Source organism: Dendrobates tinctorius, unplaced genomic scaffold (genome assembly GCF_039654945.1).
Source record: "Dendrobates tinctorius isolate UK_male_01 unplaced genomic scaffold, ASM3965494v1 ptg000162l, whole genome shotgun sequence".
In the NCBI taxonomy this organism is placed as follows: domain Eukaryota; kingdom Metazoa; phylum Chordata; class Amphibia; order Anura; family Dendrobatidae; genus Dendrobates; species Dendrobates tinctorius.
In genome coordinates this window covers 56,280,250-56,299,638 of record NW_027361829.1, presented here as the reverse complement: position 1 = coordinate 56,299,638, position 19,389 = coordinate 56,280,250, and the positions used below count along the sequence as shown (strand labels likewise).

The 19,389-nt window shown below is 41.7% G+C and overlaps 1 protein-coding gene across 4 annotated transcripts in view; it reads right to left on the bottom strand.

Moving 5' to 3' along the window:
• Positions 1-19,389, bottom strand: part of HECW1 (HECT, C2 and WW domain containing E3 ubiquitin protein ligase 1) — a 564,607-nt gene that overhangs the window by 49,293 nt on the left and 495,925 nt on the right. For all 4 annotated transcript variants that reach the window (XM_073550028.1, XM_073550027.1, XM_073550030.1 and 1 more), the window contains 3 exons: positions 18,019-18,139; positions 6,417-6,530; positions 633-785 (listed from right to left, as the gene is read on the bottom strand). In XM_073550028.1, coding sequence (XP_073406129.1) covers positions 633-785; positions 6,417-6,530; positions 18,019-18,139 — 388 coding nt within the window. The remainder of the gene's footprint in view (positions 1-632; positions 786-6,416; positions 6,531-18,018; positions 18,140-19,389) is intronic.

Here is a 19,389-nt window from a genome sequence, read left to right as displayed (position 1 = left end):
TAGAGCTCCAGAAAGTCTCTGTACAATCCCAAGCTAAAAAATACGCTATGCTAGTATTTACTTTGGGCTACCTCATAGATTCTCTAAAACTTAAATAGGATGGTACAATGATCCAATAATTACATTTATGTGTTAATTCAAACTGAAAGCAACCTAGGTTGTTTCGTCTATAAAAAAAATGGAACCTGTGTCAGAACATTTTGGTTACATATTGCAGTATCTTGACACCCCTAAAGCACTTTTCTCTTACTCTTAGATCATCCACCTAACATGGCCATTGTTGGTGGACACCAATGCTTACTAGCTCAGTCCTACAGCCTGGATCCTCTTGTGTAACATAGTGATTATTGTTATTGTGCAGACCAGCCAGCAAGAACCGATGCATTAGAAGCTAACAAAAGTACATTAATATTTTATTCTGAGACAACCCCTATAAAGACCATTATTATAATTTTAGACCAAAGTACAGTACAAAATTGAGATTTGCTTTTGGCACAGGAATATGAGGGGAGGATGAAGCTCAACACAAACTTCCAGTAAATAAAATTCCAAACTTTTTATTAAATGAAAAACATGATTAAAAACAAAACCTGATGCATTTCTGGCGTCTTAACTCTTAAGACAATACTTACCATTCAAGATGGTTTTCCACAAATGCAGACATTGGGCTGATCTGCACAGTATACGTGTCATTTGCTGAATACTCAAATAAGCCATAATATGGATTGAATAACTCTTGAGAAAGAAGAAAGAAAAATTCTCTTGATGGTCCGCTGTAGTCCAACCTGGAATAGAAGAACAATTTTCTTGTCTTCAAATAACCCATACCTCACTTTCAAAGGTGCATTGCTAATGCTTTATGATGTAGGAACTTATAGTGGACTGTGTGACCAGCTGACTGTTGCATTATGTTTCACAAGCATCAAATTTCAAAATGACCACGTTGGAAGGGTATCGGAATGGCATTGGTGACATTGGTGACTGGTCACCCTTATGGGCATGCACAATACATTTGGACAGTTGTGTCAAATGGTCTATTGACACACTCTTCTCTGTTTTGATTTTTATTGGGGAGTTGACTGTGGCCTTCTTTATGTTATACTGAATACACTTCTTTCAAAGTCCAGCCAGATAGAAGCATATAGCAAAAAGGGGCATTTCAACATTATAAAACATTTTTTTAAAAATGTGAAACACTTGTAGGTCAAATGGTTATAGAGCTGCACAGATAATAGAGGGCAAAAATGTGAAAGTCAAGTAGCATTTTGAATTGAAAGCACTAAAATAGGATATATTTACTACTTGCCCCTATTATGTAAGTTTGAAATACAATAAATACTAAAGCCATGTAAGATTTAGTCAACTGTTACATGTAAACTTGGAAAAAAATGGTTTAGAAAAAGGGCTCTGTGACATAAAACAAACAAATTAAGAACCATCCACAGGATAGGTGGTGACTTATTCTTCCATAGAGTTCTGACCACTGGATCCCATGCAGTTCAGCAGAATGAGGATTTTTCGGTTCACATGCTTGACATCTGCACCATTCATGCAATGTAGGGTTGTCAAGTGCGGTGCTCAATTTTTTTAAACTTTTCACAGAGAATGAATGGAGCAGAGGTCAGGTATACACTCTATTCCAATGTGGATAAATGCGCTTTTTTGGGGATAAAAATTCCCGTTCAGCCAACTGGACGGGTCCGAGTAGTTGGACTCCCAGGGATCAATAGGCTATCACCTATCCTGTGGGGTTGTATGGTGAAAACAAGTTACGGTAAGTATTTATTAAGGCGGTTTTAGTATCTTTGTGATTGGCACTGAATAGATAAAATTTCTGCTATACATATTGTCACTAAATAGATTTATGGAATATCTGTAATAAATTCTATATTTGATAGATTATATATATGCAGTTTATTCATGGCTCTTCTACAGAGACTCATGTATGTGGCTCATCCGTGTAGTAGGCAGTAATTGGCAGGTATATAAATATTAAAATGCACCCTGTCCAAATAGTGCTGATTGCTGGGATACTGAATGATGACTTACTGTTAACATAGATGAACCAGTGGTCTAGGACAGCAGTGGTACTGGCAGCCAAAAGCAGGACATGTGAGGCCTTAAAGAGAACCTAACACCTGGAAAACGTCATGAAATAAGAGGAAACCAAAATATGAACCCTTCCTCAAATATTTATAATTAGGAAAACTAAAAAAATCCTGTATAATTTAATGTTATTAGTTCTGGTCCTATAAGAAAGACACTGATCTCAACTGAAGTGGGGCTCTTTACTGTCTCACTATTTTGACAGCTGTGTGAGACTTCCCACTTCTGAACTAAAAGATACTACCGTTAGGCCTCTTTCATATGTCGGTGTATCCGGTACGTGTGCTGACAGTTTTCAAACTTACCAGAGACACTTGCACACATAGACCCATTCAAATGAATGGGTCTGTGCACATGTTAGTGTTTTTCCACGGATCGTGTGTCCGTGGGCAAAATAAGCTGACATGTCCGTTGTTTAACAGCGCACGGGCTGCAATACATCCCGCATATGTGCACATGGATAACACACAGGGATGTCATCCGTGTGACACATACCGGTACAGTTAGCGCTGTTCCCCCGTGCCGGGTGATGAAAACTGCTTTCATCATTCTCCCCTGCTCTGCCTTCAATCAGCGTGAGCAGAGGAGACTGATGAGTTATATTCAACTGATAACAGAGACAGCAAGCGTCGCCAGATGGGACTATTACTCCCATCAGCCTGCACCTGCTGCAGCTAATAACAGTGAGAGAAAGCGGCGGCTGATGGGATTATTCATCAACTGTTGCCTGCGCTAAGAATAAATATCGTAATTAAAAAAATGGCATTCGTTCCCCTGTATTTTTGATAACTAACCAGGCAAACTGACAGCTGGGGGTTGCAACCCTCAGCTGTCAGCGTTAACTAAGAATAGAGGGCCCCCCCATTTTTGACAATGAGCCTTGCTGAAGCAGACAGCTGGGGGCTGGTATTCTCAGGCTAGCAATTGGCTATGGATATTGACCCCTGCAGCCTAAAAATGGCAGCCTGCACCCTCCCAAAAAAGGCACATCTATTAAATGTCAGACAATAAAAAGGTTACATCAACACCACAAATATGAACCCCACTTTCCATCGCTACAGGGCAAATGGGAAGAACAGGGTAAAGCGCCAGAATTTTTGCATCTTACAAATGTACCTTTTCTGGGCGGTTGCAGGCTGCTACTTTTAGGCTGGGGGGTCAATATCGATGGCCCCTTACCAGCTTGAGAATACAAACCCCCAGCTGTCTGCTTTATCAAGGCTGGTTGTCAAAAATTATTTAAAACAGCATGGAGACCTTCTATTCTTCATAACAAGCCTTGCTAACGCTGACAGCTGAGGATTGCAGACCCCAACTGTGAGTATTGCTTGGCTGGTTATCAAAAATACAGGGGAACCCATGCTGGATTTCTTAATTTTGTTTTTTTTTTATAGCTCAGGCGCTGGCTGATGAATACTCCCATCAGCCACCCCCTGCACTTGCTGTCGCTGTTATTGGTTGAATATAACTCTCATCATTCTCACGCTGATAGCCGACAGAGCAGGGGAGGATGATGTGAGCGGTCTTCAGCACCTGGAGCTGGGGAACAGCACATACTGTAGCATGCCAATGCGTGTGGTACTGATGCGGCACACGGGTGGAACACGGTTGCGGCACGTGTGCTGCAAGCATTACACACACGGACACTGACATCTCCTGTACCGGAAATATTAGGACTTGTGAAACAGGCCTAATGGAGAGACAGGGTTGTTCAGCACAGAAACACAAGGGAGAACTATGTGCTTGCTGTAGTTAAAGAGTACCTTCCTTTGACTGCCATTTTATTACAAAAAATAGCTAGCCCTAGCCTAAATCTTTTTCTAAATGCAATTGTTTTAAAAACTATTAAAACTATCGGTTTGGAGCCTGTTTTTCATGTCCAGCAATCGGACTGAAAATACTGTTGTGTGAACGTGCTATAAAATAAAAGAAAAACCTGTATTCCTCTATTACAGCGGAAAATGTTCTTATTTGCTAATGACCCATAACAGTAAAGTACTGAAGTACTTAAGGAAAGTCTTATAATTTCATTAAGGCTGTGTGCCTACGATGCGATTTTTAAGCGTTTTTGCCGCGATTTTCGGCGCAAAAACGCTGCAAAAACGTTTAAAAATCTTGTACATGACGCACCCCATGCATTCCTATGAAATTCCGCACATGCTGTGCTAATGCTGCGCTTTTTCCGCGGCAGAATCGCATGGCGGAAAAAATCGCAGCATGATCATTCTTTTGTGCGGAATCGCAAAGAATTGCCGCGATTCAGCACCCATAGGAATGCATGAGAATCGCTTACTTCCCGCATGTGGCTATGCCCACCATGTGGGAAGTTAAGCGTCTCATGTGCGGTTGGTACCCACGGTGTGGAGGAGAGGAGACTGTCCTCCAGGCCCTGAGTACCACCATACCCCTGTAAAAAAAGAATAAAAAATAAAAAATCGGGGTATATTTACCTTCCGACATCCCGCGCTGCATTCCCGGGCCACAGCGTTCCCAGTAATGCCTTGCGGCAAGGTCCTGTGATGACGTAGTCTCGCGTGACTCTAGCGGTCTCGCGAGATCGCTATAGTAACGCGAGACCAATGCCATCACAGGTCTCGCAAGGCATCGCTGGGAACGCTGAGGCCCGGGAATGCAGCGCGGGACGTCGGAAGGTAAATATACCCCAATTTTTTATTTTTTTATCATTTTTAACATTCTATCTTTTACTATTGATGCCGCATAGGCGGCCTCAATAGTAAAAAGCTGCTCACACTTGTCAAACACTATGTTTGACCAGTGTGACCAACCTGTCAATCACTTTCCAAGCGATGCTTCAAATCGCTTGGAAAGTGCTTGAGAAAATCGCGGCAAAATCGCGGTGAAATCGCGCTGAAAAAAACGCGCAATTTCTGGGAAGGAGTCCGGTTTTCACTGTGCGTTTTAAAACGCTACGTGGGCACATAGCCTTAGACTGTGTGCCCACGATGCGATTTTTAAGCGTTTTTGCCGCGATTTTCGGCGCGAAAACGTTTAAAAATCTTGTACAGAACGCCCCCATGCATTCCTATGGCATTCTGCATGTGCTGTGCTAATGCTGCGCTTTTTTCCGCGGCGGAATCGCATCGCGGAAAAAATCGCAGCATGATCATTCTTTTGTGCGGAATCGCAAAGAATTGCCTCGATTCCGCACCAATAGGAATGCATGAGAATCGCTTACTTCCCGCATGTGGCTATGCCCACCATGCGGGAAGTTAAGCGTCTCATGTGCGGTTGGTACCCACGGTGTAGAGGAGAGGAGACTGTCCCCCAGGCCCTGGGTACCTTACCCCTGTAAAAAAAAAAAAAAAAAAAAATCGGGGTATATTTACCTTCCGACGTCCCGCGCTGCATTCCCAGGCCACAGCGTTCCCAGTAATGCCTTGCGGCAAGGTTCTGTGATGACGTGGTCTCGCGAGATCACTAGAGTAACGCGAGACCAACGTCATCACAGGTCTCGCAAGGCATCGCTGGGAACGCTGAGGCCCGGGATGGCAGCGCGGGACGTCGGAAGGTAAATATACCCCAATTTTTTATTTTTTTTATCATTTTTAACATTCTATCTTTTACTATTGAGGCCGCATAGGCGGCCTCAATAGTAAAAAGCTGCTCACACTTGTCAAACACTATGTTTGACGAGTGTGACCAACCTGTCAATCACTTTCCAAGCAATGCTTCAAATCGCTTGGAAAGTGCTTGAGAAAATCGCGGCAAAATCGCGAACAGAATCGCGGTAAAATCGCGGTGAAATTGCGTGGAAAAAAACGCGCGATTTCTGGGAAAGAGTCCGGTTTTCACTGTGCGTTTTAAAACGCTACGTGGGCACATAACCTTAATGTTTATTTTTATATTTTTCTTGGAACCAATACGTCTCTGCTGTGTGGCTCAGGCAAACTCAAGGAGGACTGTGGCATCTAAGCATGCTGCGATTGCTAACAAAGGGGGAACACAAACCACTAATACTGCCATGGAAGTCAGCTAAAGATCTGCATGTGCCTATAACGTACATTAACCCTACTCAAGCCTTTCCTAAATGTGCAGCCATCAGATAGAATCAAGGACGACATTTGAGATCACCATCATTTGTTTTGATGACCACCATTGGAGTAGATGACATTTTTATTCCTTATGTCCACTCAAGTAGAATTGTAACAGTGCAGTTAATAAGGACACAGATTCATACAATCACCTTTGTATAATAGGAAACATGGAGATTTTTAATAGGAACGGAAAAAAAATAATGTAAACTCCAACTTATTTTTTGCTCTGGTTCATTAAATGTATTCTGCACTTACCCTTCTTCCCCTACAAATGTGATGTATAATTTGTTTCTTTGAAGCTCTTTGCGTGAGTATGCCATAACTTGGTTAAATGTGCCTTCCAAAAGATGATCTCGACGTATAATAAGCCTATAAAAAGTGCAAAGAATAGCAATCAATCACTTTCCTCAACAATCTATGAATTGTAGAGCACAACAATGACCTGGATATAGATGTTTAGAAGAAAAACAATACAAATAATTTACAAAAGGTTATGAATATTAGTAGAAAAATAATACTAAAAGTCCACAAAGGTAGAGAAAGAAAAGAAATAGAAGCTCTGTTTTCAGACTAGAGGAAACATCCATTTCCAGGAAAAAAAATGCTAGAGTTTGTTCTCAAATGTAAAAAAATGTAGTTGTGCAGCTTATTACTCGTGCATAAATGCACCTGTATTACACATAGACTTATTACACGCCTATCAGTGTCCTTCATAGTCCCGAGCAGCAACAGCAAAAAATAGTCAGATAAATATTCAGAATCACTTGCATAGGAAGCTCAGTAACTGAAAATATTGTGCCTAATTATCTTGAACTAAGTCCAAGTGCTCATGCAGATGTCCGTGGAACTGGGTCCGATCAAAAAATTGCATGCACGAACCAGCCACAGGATTCCTGACTCAAGCATGACAGCCACTTAGAAATATATACAGTGGGTACGGAAAGTATTCAGACCCCTTTCAATTTTTTACTCTGTTTCATTGCAGCCATTTGGTATTTTCAAAAAAGTTCAATTTTTTTCTCATTAATGTACACTCTGCACCCCATCTTGACTGAAAAAACACAAATGTAGAAACTTTTGCAAATTTATTAAAAAAGAAAAACTGAAATATCACATTGTCACAAGTATTCAGACCCTTTGCTCAGACACTCATATTTAAGTCACATGCGGTCCATTTCCTTGTGATCCTCCTTGAGACGGTTCTACTCCTTCATTGGAGTCCAGCTGTCATTAATTAAACTCATAGGACTTGATTTGTAAAGACACACCTGTCTATATAAGACCTCACAGCTCACAGTGCATGTCAGACCAAATGAGAATCACGAGGTCAAAGGAACTGGCCAATGTTCACCATCCAACCTGACGGAACTGGAGAGGATCTGCAAGAAGAATGGCAAAGGATCCCCAAATCCAGGTGTGAAGAAATTGTTGCATCATTCCCAAGAAGACTCATGGCTGTACTAGCTCAAAAGGGTGCTTCTACTCAATACTGAGCAAAGGGTCTGAATACTTATCACTATGTGATATTTCAGTTTTTCTTTTTTAATAAATGTGCAAAAATTTCTACATTTCTGTTTCTTTTCAGTCAAGATGGGGTACAGAGTGTACATTAATGAGAAAAAAAATGAACTTTTTTGAATTTACCAAATCGCTGAAATGGACTGATTTCAGCAAATTAACGAACGCTGATTGGCTATACACATGTAGATCTATGTTCCTTTAATGGCCACAAGGGGTAACACAAACTATATGGGGACAGAATGATCGCTAATGTGATTGTTCTGTCTCCATATATCATGTATGTTGTCAGCGGCACATGCCCTGTATACTTGGGGCGAGTGAGTTGCCTATAACGATGATTTTTATACCGGTATAAAATGTATAATAAACAATCGTTCTGCTCATCTATCGGGTGATCAGCGACATGTTTACATGGGCTGATGATTGGGAATGGTTGTTGTTACCAATTATCGTCTTATGTAAATGGACCATAAGATAAGGCCTGTTTCACACATCAGTTTTTTTGGTCAGTCAAAATCCGCTAAAATGGCGGATAACGGGTCCATTCCTGTATTGACCAACGTTTGGCACCGGACCGTTATTTTAACGTATCCGTCAAAGGAAGAACTTTAAAGGAACCGCTGCCAGGGGGGGGGGGAGAATTTTTCAGCCGCCAGAACAGAGTTTAGGGTTAAATTTGAGGCTGAGTGAAGTCTTTCGGGCATGCACAGTGAGAAATGCGGATCCGGCCGCCCGAAAAAACGTTGCATGGTCCGTTCGGGCATGACGGCGGACGTCAAAATTTTGGCGGATCCGCAAAAAAATGGATCCAACGGGATGGCCATCCGTCAAGATCCGCTATTAATGTAACTCAATGGGAAAAAAACGAAGCCGCCAAGTAAAATGGCGGATCCGTTTTTTTTTGCAAAACGGCGGATTTTGACTGATGGACACAAACGGATGTGTGAAACAGGCCTAAGACGTTAGAAAAGGATATCTATCTTCAGAGAAAGCTTTAGACCTAAACATGCAGGACACATGTTTGTACTGGCCCACAGGGGAACAGGAAAATCTGTGCAGGAGGTCCTCCAACCCTTTATATGTAGTTGGTACAATACATTTACCGACAAACAAAGGTACTAGTATATTATTATATAGAATCATAGGCAAATTTGTGAAAGAGGGTAATGTAATATTAACATGTAAATGAACAGTGGGCCCCCAGAGTCAATGTCACTGGTGTCCCTTGGCACTCCAGTCCGACACTGGCAGCCATGCCAGGTGACGTGAGCTCATCAGCAAACTGGATTCATTTTGGATGAGGTGAATACTACCTTGTAGCACTCTGAATATGCAATATTACACAGGTAAAGCAATGCATTTGAAAAGTTATATACTGTATGGATATTACCAATATTTAAAAATGAATCTATGCTTTAAAGTAAAGAGACTTTCACTATTTAACACCTTCAATTGATACATATGTCTATTACATACTCCACGTGCTTCCTAATGAAATCCCGGCTGGTAATCTGCCATGGTCTTTCCATAAAATCACAGAATATAGTGAGTGCAGTATCACCTTCATACTACAGTCGAGCTTTATTTTTCTGTTTTTAATTGGCCTGGAGACAAAAGTCTTCATGAAAACTTGATGCTTAATTAAATATACCTTACGAGTACACCTTCATTACCTTGATTCGGAAAATTATTATTCCATGTTATAGAAAAGAATAATCCAGTAGTATGTATGGGAAAAGGACAATAACACATTAAACAGGATTACCGGAGGATTTAATAGCTAACAGCCTACTAAAGGACCTGGAAATATAATAAAAGCAGATTGAATATTATTAGAATACTCAACAATGCATACTTAAATCACTCCTCTCGTCAGTAAGTTAGTGCTCCCTTCTCCACACCACCCTTGCCTGAATAGAAACCCATTCCCTAAAAGGCTGATCACACCTTTAATCTTCTTAAAAGACAACTAAGAATGCGTCATACATAACAATTTTTCATTCTATGATTGCAGTATTATGCCGACCAACAGACTGCCAGTGGACAGGACACCCAGTGCTACATTTCTGAAGAACAGGGCGAAAGTGATTGATTGGCCAAGTATGTCTCCCGACCGAATACCTATGGACACTTCTGAAGAGATAAGTTGTCATCACTATCCAACCAGCATCCAGACTGTAAGAGAAGTCGTTCTTGGAGAATGGAAAAAGATAGATTTTGCAGAATGTCACCAACTTGTTCATTCTATGCCTAGAAGACTTGGGTGCTCTCCTATAAAATCACCGAAGTCATTCAAAACACTTAATGTAGCAATTTTTCATGTGGGGTGTATTCATTTTTGTATCAACTAATTTGAATAGAACTGAAGATTCTGTAATGAAAGTTATATTATTAACCTTACTGCCATGTTAAAAAATGTTCTATGAAACTCTGTCTTGGTAAAATTTTGGAAATCATTCTTGTGTTCAGCAACATATTAATTAAAATCATACTTTTCAAAGGGGGTGTACTCATTTATGCTGAGATGAGTACTGTATCTAAACCCGACTAAGCTGATATGTAGCTTACAGGAACATTACAGGATGTAAATCACATTTATACTTTTAGTCATTTATTAGCCTGTTTAGACAGTCTGCACTCCCATGCACACAGAATGATTGGTTTGGTTCTGTGCGCATAGGCTGTCATTGTTCTATACAGCACATGTCCTGTTTACACAGGATGTGCGCTGCTGAGAATTGTTATTTTTAAGTGAGCCTAAAAATCATTTCACATGACGAACGAGCGTCTCACTTCTTGATGAGGGGATCGGCAGCCTGTTTACATTGACCGATTCCTAGGAACGCTATTTCTTCATAATCAGCCAGTGTAAATGCATCTTCAGGTACAACCTATGTTTAATGGGGTTTTAACGCCTTTTTTTATACATGTTGGAATAATGCTTATTATTGTTTGCTACTGTTTGGAAGTGCATGGATTTCTGTCTCCAGCAATAGTGTTATATTGCCAATTATGCACTGTTAAAAACAAAGGATGGACCCAGGAAGTTTCTGCTCACTGTGTATAGCTGTGTTATCTTTGTTCCTGAATAAATATATATTCACTGTTGAACGGCTCGACAGTACAGAGATTAATCCGCTGCCAACAGGATATGGGCCCAGACACCCACATACTTATCAGAAACCTAAAGACCCCGAGAACAGCCCAGAAGAGAGAGAACAGTGTACTAAGAAGAAGCAAAGATGGAAGAAGTATAGTATTTGACACAGATTTGCCAACAACATGCTGGAGTAAAGCAACCTTGAGAGCTTGCTATCTTCAAAATAGACTAGCAGGTAAAGCTACTGAGGAAACTCCATTAGAGCAATTCAACAGCAAGAAGCCACAACACTTAAAAATATTCGGAAGTAAAGTATTTCTACATATTCCCAAAGAAAAAGGTACCAAGTGGGAATCACACGCACAAGAAGGTATCCTATTTGGGTACAGTGAAACCCAGAAAGGATATAGAATCCTGCACCCAGAAATGAACAAGGTCATAATCAGCAGAGATGTAATGATTGACAAGAACTTTGTGTTACTCAAGTTTCATGACATCATATTGGTAGTCCAGCTAAAGCAGTGGTTCTCAAACTACAGTCCTCACGGACCCCAACAGGTCATGTTTTCAGGATTTCCTTAGTATTTCACAGGTGATGGAAGTATCATCAAGGCATCAGGAATTCTCTCACATGTGTAACACTATGGAAATCCTGAAAACATGATCTGTTGGGGTCCGTGAGGACTGGAGTTTGGGAACCACTGAGCTAAGCAACAACAATCTCAGTCATAATTTCAAAATAACAAGAAAAAGGATGTGATCAAGGGACTGTAGGGGAAATCAGCCCAAATAGGGTCTTATCCGATTTCCAAATAAGGTATTGCTTAGATTAAACTAACCTGAAGTATCCGTTGAAAAAGCGTGGAATGTGACATCAGCTGCAGCGGATCCACAGGTCAGTCAGTGACCACTAGACATCAAACGAAAGGGTATTTGTGGATGGTTTCCGCGCTGCTAGATGAACTGAGACGCATATACCGGTATAATGAGTGAAAAGGTTTATTCGACGTGTTTCGAAGTACAAAATTACTTCTTCCTTAGGATTGACCACAACTACCTGTCCATAAAAAACTGAAGATGATTAATGCTGCTAATGAGGAAATTAAGTCCCTTCACCAACTTCCAAATTGGAAACTCACCAAACTACCAAAAGGCAATAAAGTAATCAAACGTAAATGGGTTTTTAAGATAAGACCAAGTATGACTTTGAAGGCAAGGTTCACAGATATAAAGCAAGGTTAGTTGCAAAAGAATCTTCTTAGAAATATGGTGAAGATTATGATGGCACATTTTCTCCAGTTGCTAAGCAGACAGCATTAAGGACTCTAATGGCTATAGCTGCTTTACAAAAGATGTTTGTCAGACATTTGGACATCAAAACTGCCTTTTTATATGATGAAATGAAGAGGACTTGTACATGACTGAACCTGACGGTTATATCAAAGCGGGTGAAGAGAATTTTGTTTGCAAACTACAAAAATCTATCTATGGTCTTAAGCAATTGGGAAGAGCATGAAACACCACAATAAAAAAAATCTCATTGGAAGAAGGATTTAAAAGAGGTCAAGCAGATCCATGTTTATACACAAAATGTACAGATGGAAAGTGAATGTATATGATTATGTCATCAAGAGGAAACAGAAATTGCAAAGATGACTAAAATTCTGAATCAGCAGTTTCAAACCTTGGAAATGTGACATACTATATTATCTAGGAATCCAGGTCCAAAGAGAAAAAGATGGGAGCTTTCTTCTAAACCAAAGAGCAAAAATCAACTCTATTCTGAAACAGTTTGGAATGTCAGAAGCCAAACGTATATCAATCCCCAATGGAACCATCCTACTTAAAGCTGGTAAGAAGATAATCTGTGAGAAATACAGAAAGGCAGTGGGGGCACTTGTATATATAGCATCTATGACTTGACAGGATATTGTAGCAACAATTGGAATTCTGTGCAGATATGTAGATAAACTGCGCCAAAAAGACTGGAATGTCGGTAAGAGAGTTCTTCAATATTTGAATGAGACTCAAGACATAAAGTGAAGGATATTTACCACAGGAGATCTAAAACTCACAGGCTATGTGGATGCAGAATGGGCTGGTGATTTAGGTGACTGTAAATCGATAAGCGGCTATTTGTTCATGCTTGGGGAAAGTTCAATTTCTTGGTCTAGCAGGAAACAGGTGTCTGTAGCCTTGTCATCTACAGAATCAGAGTATATGTCTGCAGCTCATGCAAGTCAAGAGGTAAATTGGTTAAACCAATTGCTAGGCGATCTTGGTAAGCCATAAACTCAACTGAAAATGATTTATGAAGATGACCAAGGATGCATTAAACTTGCATGCAGAGAGAAGATCAATACGAGAACCAATCTATTTGACATTAAACATCATCACCTGTGTGATTTGATAGAATGTGGCATAAATTAGATTGTTTACTGTGAGACTGACAGATGATAGCTGATGTTATGACAAAGCCACTTCGAAGAGCCAAATTTTATGACTTTAGAACCACTATGGGACTAAGGCCATGTTCACATGTTCATTTTTTTGGCCAGTATTTTAGCTCAGTATTTGTAAGCCAAAACCAGGAGAGGAACAAATCAGAGGAAAAGTATAATAGAAACACGTCACTACTTCTGCATTTTTAGTCTACTACTGGTTTTTGACTTACAAATACTGATGTGAAATAGTGACCAAATACTGATCGTGTGAACATAGCCTTACAGGATAAATAGTTGTTGATTGGGGGTGTTGGAATAATGCTTATTATTGTATACTAGGTGGTGGTCCGATTCTAACACATCGGGTATTCTAGAATAAAAAAAAAATAAAAAAAAAGGTTATTCTCACCTTCCGATGGCCCCCGCTCCTCTCCACACTCCCGGCATCTTCTGGTCCCAGTAACACTTAGCGTGAAGGACCGGAGATGACATCACTCTCGCGAGAGCGTGACGTCATCAGCGGTCTTTCGCGCAAAGCACTACTGGGACCGGAAGATGCCGGGCGCGTGGTGAGAGGAGGGAAAGAGTCCGGGGGCCGTTGGAAGGTGAGTATATCATTACTCTTTGTTTTAATTCTATTTTTTACAGGTTTATGGTACCCAGGGCCTGGAGGAGAGTCTCCTCTCCTCCGGACCCTGGGTACCATCCGCACATTGAGCGCTGCGCCGGTCATCTCCCGGCTGCGTTGCTGCTGACCTCCGTGCGGCAGGAGATGACCCGCGGAAACCGTCAGGAGATCAGCGGCTAGCGCCGCAGATCTCCCGACTGTAGTGGTGGCGTGCATTGTTTGAATTCCGCGCAATTCGCAGCCAGAAATCCCGCGTCGCTGATTGGTCGCGGCCGGCCGGGAACGACCAATCAGCGACGTGGGATTTCCGTTACAGACAGACAGAATTAGAGGATTATATAGTAGATATTGCATCAACTACTGTTTGCTACTGTTTGGTAGTGCATGGGTTTCTGTCTCCAGTATTAGTGTTATATTTCCTGCAAAACACTGTTAAAAAAAAGTTCCTGGTCACTGTGTATAGTGGGAGCACAGTTCTTTACTTTCACTTTGAAAGCTGACAGACAAAATGCTAAGATCCTAAGCTATAAGAAATACCAGTTGTAAGCTGTGTTATCTTTGTTCCTGAATTAAAGGAAATGTGTCACAAGGTTTTTGACACTTAATCTGAGAGCAGTATAATGTACAGAAAGAGACTTTGATTGCGGCAATGTGTCATATACTAGGCTACTTGCTGTAGATATTTTATTAAATCACACTTTTATCAGCAGAAGTCTTCTCTCTTGCTTTAACCATAAATTTACAACAGCTGGGGGATAAAGCTGCTGTAAATTTACTGCGCTTGGTCGCTATTGAGTTAATTTCTGCATAGAAGATGTGATGAAAGGAAAGTGATCTTCCATTTGTTTGTCGTGTACGCGACAGACATTTTTACACAGGCCAATCAACATTCTTCTGATCCTCTGATTTCAGTAATAGATGACCTGTGACCAGGTAAAAAAGTGTCCAATTTTTGCTATTATTTTATTTCTGCTGCTCGAGAGAGAGAGATTTTTTTTTGTCCGGCACCCAGAAAGAATTTCGGGTTAAATGAGTGTCTGGAGGATCCGCCAGAGAAAAAAACATTACAAGCTCTGTTTTGAAATCTTTGAGGATGGCGACGGACAGCAACTTTTGGCGGATCCTCAAAAAAAATGGATGCAACGGACAGCAATCCGTCACAATCCGCCATTAATGCAAGTCAATAGGGGAAAAAAAACGGATCCTCAAAAAAAAATTGAGGATCCGTTTTTTTCAAAACCTGGCGGATTGTGACTGATTGTAAAAAACTGAAGTGTGAAAGAGGCCTAAGGATAAATGCTCATCTACACTCAGCCTCTTATGGGCTTTGCCCCTCATCAGTCTGGCTGGCTGAGTGTGACATCATTGAGGCAACGTATAGGAAGATCAGGTTCTCCTTAAAGAAACCAACTGAGTATGGAGTCTTACAGGCAATGGTCTATGGAGGAAAAATATGAAAATTAGCAGTCTAGCTGTACTAAAACACTAGTTTGTAATTATTAATTTTCCTTGGTTACATTCAAATTAGATAGCCAACATTCAGCTTATTATCAAGGAACCATACTATCAGAAAGTAGACTTAACCAAGATGAACAACTCCTTTGTGACGTGGTAAATGGGTCCAAGTGTGGAGCATATCATATTAACATACTTGCATTTGATGAAAGAAACCATATAAAAATCTTAAAATCTCACATCATAAAAAACAAATATTTCAGTCCACTAAACACACAAGTCTTTCTTGTGCTCCCAAACATTGAAGTGCATTTCCAGCAAGGTGAGAAGCCGCGGCATACATGTCACCTAATGTAGCCTATAATAGTCCATGAAGGAACAGGCACACAAAGACCCTATTGTATGAAAAATAGCTTTTATACAGACCTTGAATCTTCACAAAAACAAGGGCGAAATATTTATAACTTACCAGGTCCCCTGAGGGTCAGTTCACTCACATTTCTCTGACTTACATACAAATTATTGCGCTTTAGGGACTCATTTGTATAGTTCTCCACAGTTTTTGGAAGAATTATTGTAGTAAAAGCCAGCTTGATGAAAGCTCTAGGAATATTATTTTAACCTCATTTGTCTGATTTAAAGGATTCATGGTTGCCAAAGGCCGACACAAGGGAACAAATACTTCCCTTAACAGCGGACCAGTTCACAGTTAATCAGCACATTATTATCCAACCAGTGACATAGGTGCAACCTGGCAAATTCAATGACAAATAACATGTCCTGGGCTCATAAGATGCAGGAATATGAGCATGCATAAAACCGTATTATGGACTGTGTTCTTATAGATCTGTAATATCGATGCACAGACTGCAATGGAGACATACTGTGCCTCTGATATTATACAAGGACATGAAGAGGTGGCACACACATGCTGCTTTCAGAGCCGGGATGCGGGGTAGGCAAAGTAAATGGGCCCTGTTAGGTGAAATAAATGGATTAAAAAATCCAATTATCTGCATTAAACTTTCTTTATCCACCAATCCACACAGTTTCAGAATGGCCGATAATGCTGTAGGTACTGGGAGCATGGATGTGGGTCGCCCTCCCAGGACCGTGGGGTACTCGGTACCGGGCTGGTGTCAGCGGGATGTGTCACAGCAGCGGTGACCCGGTCCGTGGCCCTGGGCGCCCAATGTAAAAAGGGGAGATTGGAAATGATGGAATGTAAATGAGTAGTTCGTGACGCCACCTGTGGTGTTCGGCAAGTGAGATGTTGAGCCGACGCTGCATGCAGATCCTCTGGGGCTGGTGGTGTGTTGCAGCCAAGATGGTGAAGCTCCCCACAGGTAGAGCTCTAGCCCCAGGGCAGCGTAGATGTAGGGGGAGAGGAGAGGCACAAGCGGTGTAGAAGCTGGTACCCAGATGTAGCGGTGCTGGGTGCGTTGGCGCAAGAATGAATGGAGGACACCAGGGCTTGAAGTTCCAAAGCTTTACTCACAGTCTGCAGTACACACAGGTGCCTGCCTCCGTGCTGTGTCCTCTGGGTCAGGGACTCAATCAACCTCCAGGCCAGATGGAATGCTCCCTTCCAACACTCCGCCAACATGTGCCTTTCTGAACGTCTCCTCTTATAGCGCCTTTAAGTGTGAAGTACTCCTAGTACTGAGTTACACTGGAGTGCCTCCTGACAGATGTTCCCAAGAACTCTACTTGTACGGCAGACAGCTGTAGCCTGCTTCGGGGACTCCTTACTCCTGAGTCCCGGCTCACTATCAATGTTGCTGTTGTGCCCCCAAGTCTTAGATGGGAGTAGTACATTTACAGCCCACTACTCCACCGGTGTCTGCTGTAGAACCTTTAGTTTCCATAAAACCTCGGGGACCGGGGACCGGCCTTGCGCTTAGAACTGCTAGGCAGGGTTCTTCCTCTAACCCACGTCCTCTGTTCCCTTTAACTCCTACGTTCCGTACTAGTCTTTCCTTCTTCTGGAAGATCAGGTTTCGGTTCAATGTCTTTCTCCTTCTTTCCTTTCCCGTGCCAGCAGACCCAGGTCACTGAGATCTGCTGCAGCACCTCCTTCCTCCATCCCTCTCCCAGGGATCTTCTCTCCTCATTCCTCTCTGAGTGACTGACTGACCGACCTCTAATTCTAAACCCTCCCGCTCTTTTATGTATTCTAACTCCACCCGCCTCCCAGCATGTTTCGTGTTCCAAGCAGGGAGCCACCAAAGGTGCTCTGCTACACTCCAAGCAGGGAGCCGCAATGTGGCTTTGCTGAACCACCGTGTTGTGTGGGATGCAGGTGTTGGAGCGTGACAGGAGCCTCCAACTTACCTGAATGGTGGGGCAACACACCTCAGGAGGAGGTGCAGTACCTCTGTGGCGACTGAGCCTCGGGCGCCACAGATGCCTAAAAGCACTTAGGAAATTCTCATTGGTGTGGGAATAACTCCGGTCACTCAGGAATACATTTTTCCTTTGTGAGAAGCGATAATTGTAAAATATTATTGCTTCACTGTAGAATTAATCAGTTGATAGAAGAGTGTGAGTGACAACTATTGGGGTCACATTTGTAAACCGTGCCTTGGGCACCAAGGGAGCTTGTTCCATCCTTGGCTGTAGACGGCATCTACAGTATACAGTAGAGCATTTATCGGCCACTTTACACAAAGATTAAACTCATTTGAAACAACATAAGAAAACGCTTACTTAATTTTCCCTGGGCCTAGCCCATATCCTTTTGCTTCCAATTTTCTGTAAAAGTTTCTTAACTTGGCTTCAAAATCTCTTCGATATGGGGATGGAGCTCTTGCACTTGCACGTTGTAGACCTATGAAATAATTGTGACATTAGACTTTCAATAAAATATGATTTAATGTTTAGCTAAGATAATTATTGTGGCCAAAGTCATCGCCAATAGATATTGCGTAACTGCTATGCACTGCCTTTATCGTTAGCTGTTTTGCTGCTTTTTCTGCATTAAATGGAGTCAGTCACCCCCGAAATGCAATTAATTAAGCAGTTATGTAGTGGACTTAGCCCTTATAAAAATCATATTAGTGGTACATAATTCATCACTGAAATTACTTTTAAAACTCGATTTATTCCATATGCAAATGAGGGGGTTTTGGTGCTCCCTTTCCGTGGCAAAGAGCTTTTTTCACTTTCATTCCCCTCAATTTGCACACTGAGCAGTTCCTCTGACTCTGACAGCACTCGATTGGCCAGAGTGAGCACTACCTGAACCCGAGTTGTGGCGCTACATGTGCGCACTGCACTGACTATGCAAGAGCCAGCGGTGTGCACACAGTGTGGGAGTGGGTCCTCTTTCATCAATGCCACTGCTTGATATACTGATAGACCCAGAAGTGTAGTGAGCAGCTTTATAGAGGAGACGGCGACCAGGATCAGCTTCATGCTCCTCTTGTCTTCAGTGCGTCACGGAATAGGTTAATCTCAGTGGTGATGTCAGTGATGAGCGAATTTGTTCGGATTTTGGCCTCAAATCTGATTTTGACAAATTCGTGCCATATTCGAAAACACTTTTTGTGCTGAATGCTTGTCTTATGTTTGGTTCCGAACATATTCGGTGATTTCTACTCCCATTGACTATAATGATATGGGTTCGACGAATATTGCAAAAACAATATTCGATGCCGATTGTATTCGGAATCGAATCCGAACAAATTTGCTCATCTCTAATGGTGATATCAGTGCAGATACCAATGGTTGGACCCACAATGATCAGTTTGGGTTAGTTTGAAATCCAAATACACAGGCTCAAGTATGTTACTCTCAGGACTGGCATCAGCACCAGCACAAACTGGGCATAACCTAGACGCATACCTGCCTACTCATCTTGCCACAAGGACCCATGCAGACATACTGTAGATCTGGCCTTAATTGTGCTAATGACCTGCATCCTGTACAATAATGTCCTGTGGATGCCAAGTCTCACATCTTTTGATTCTCTAGCAAAAAAAACATCCTGATCTCACGTTTGGGAAGCCTCAGAACAGCACATTTTATATTGGTTACAGGGCGTCTCGTTTGGTAGAATCTCAGAATTAAAGTTCATGG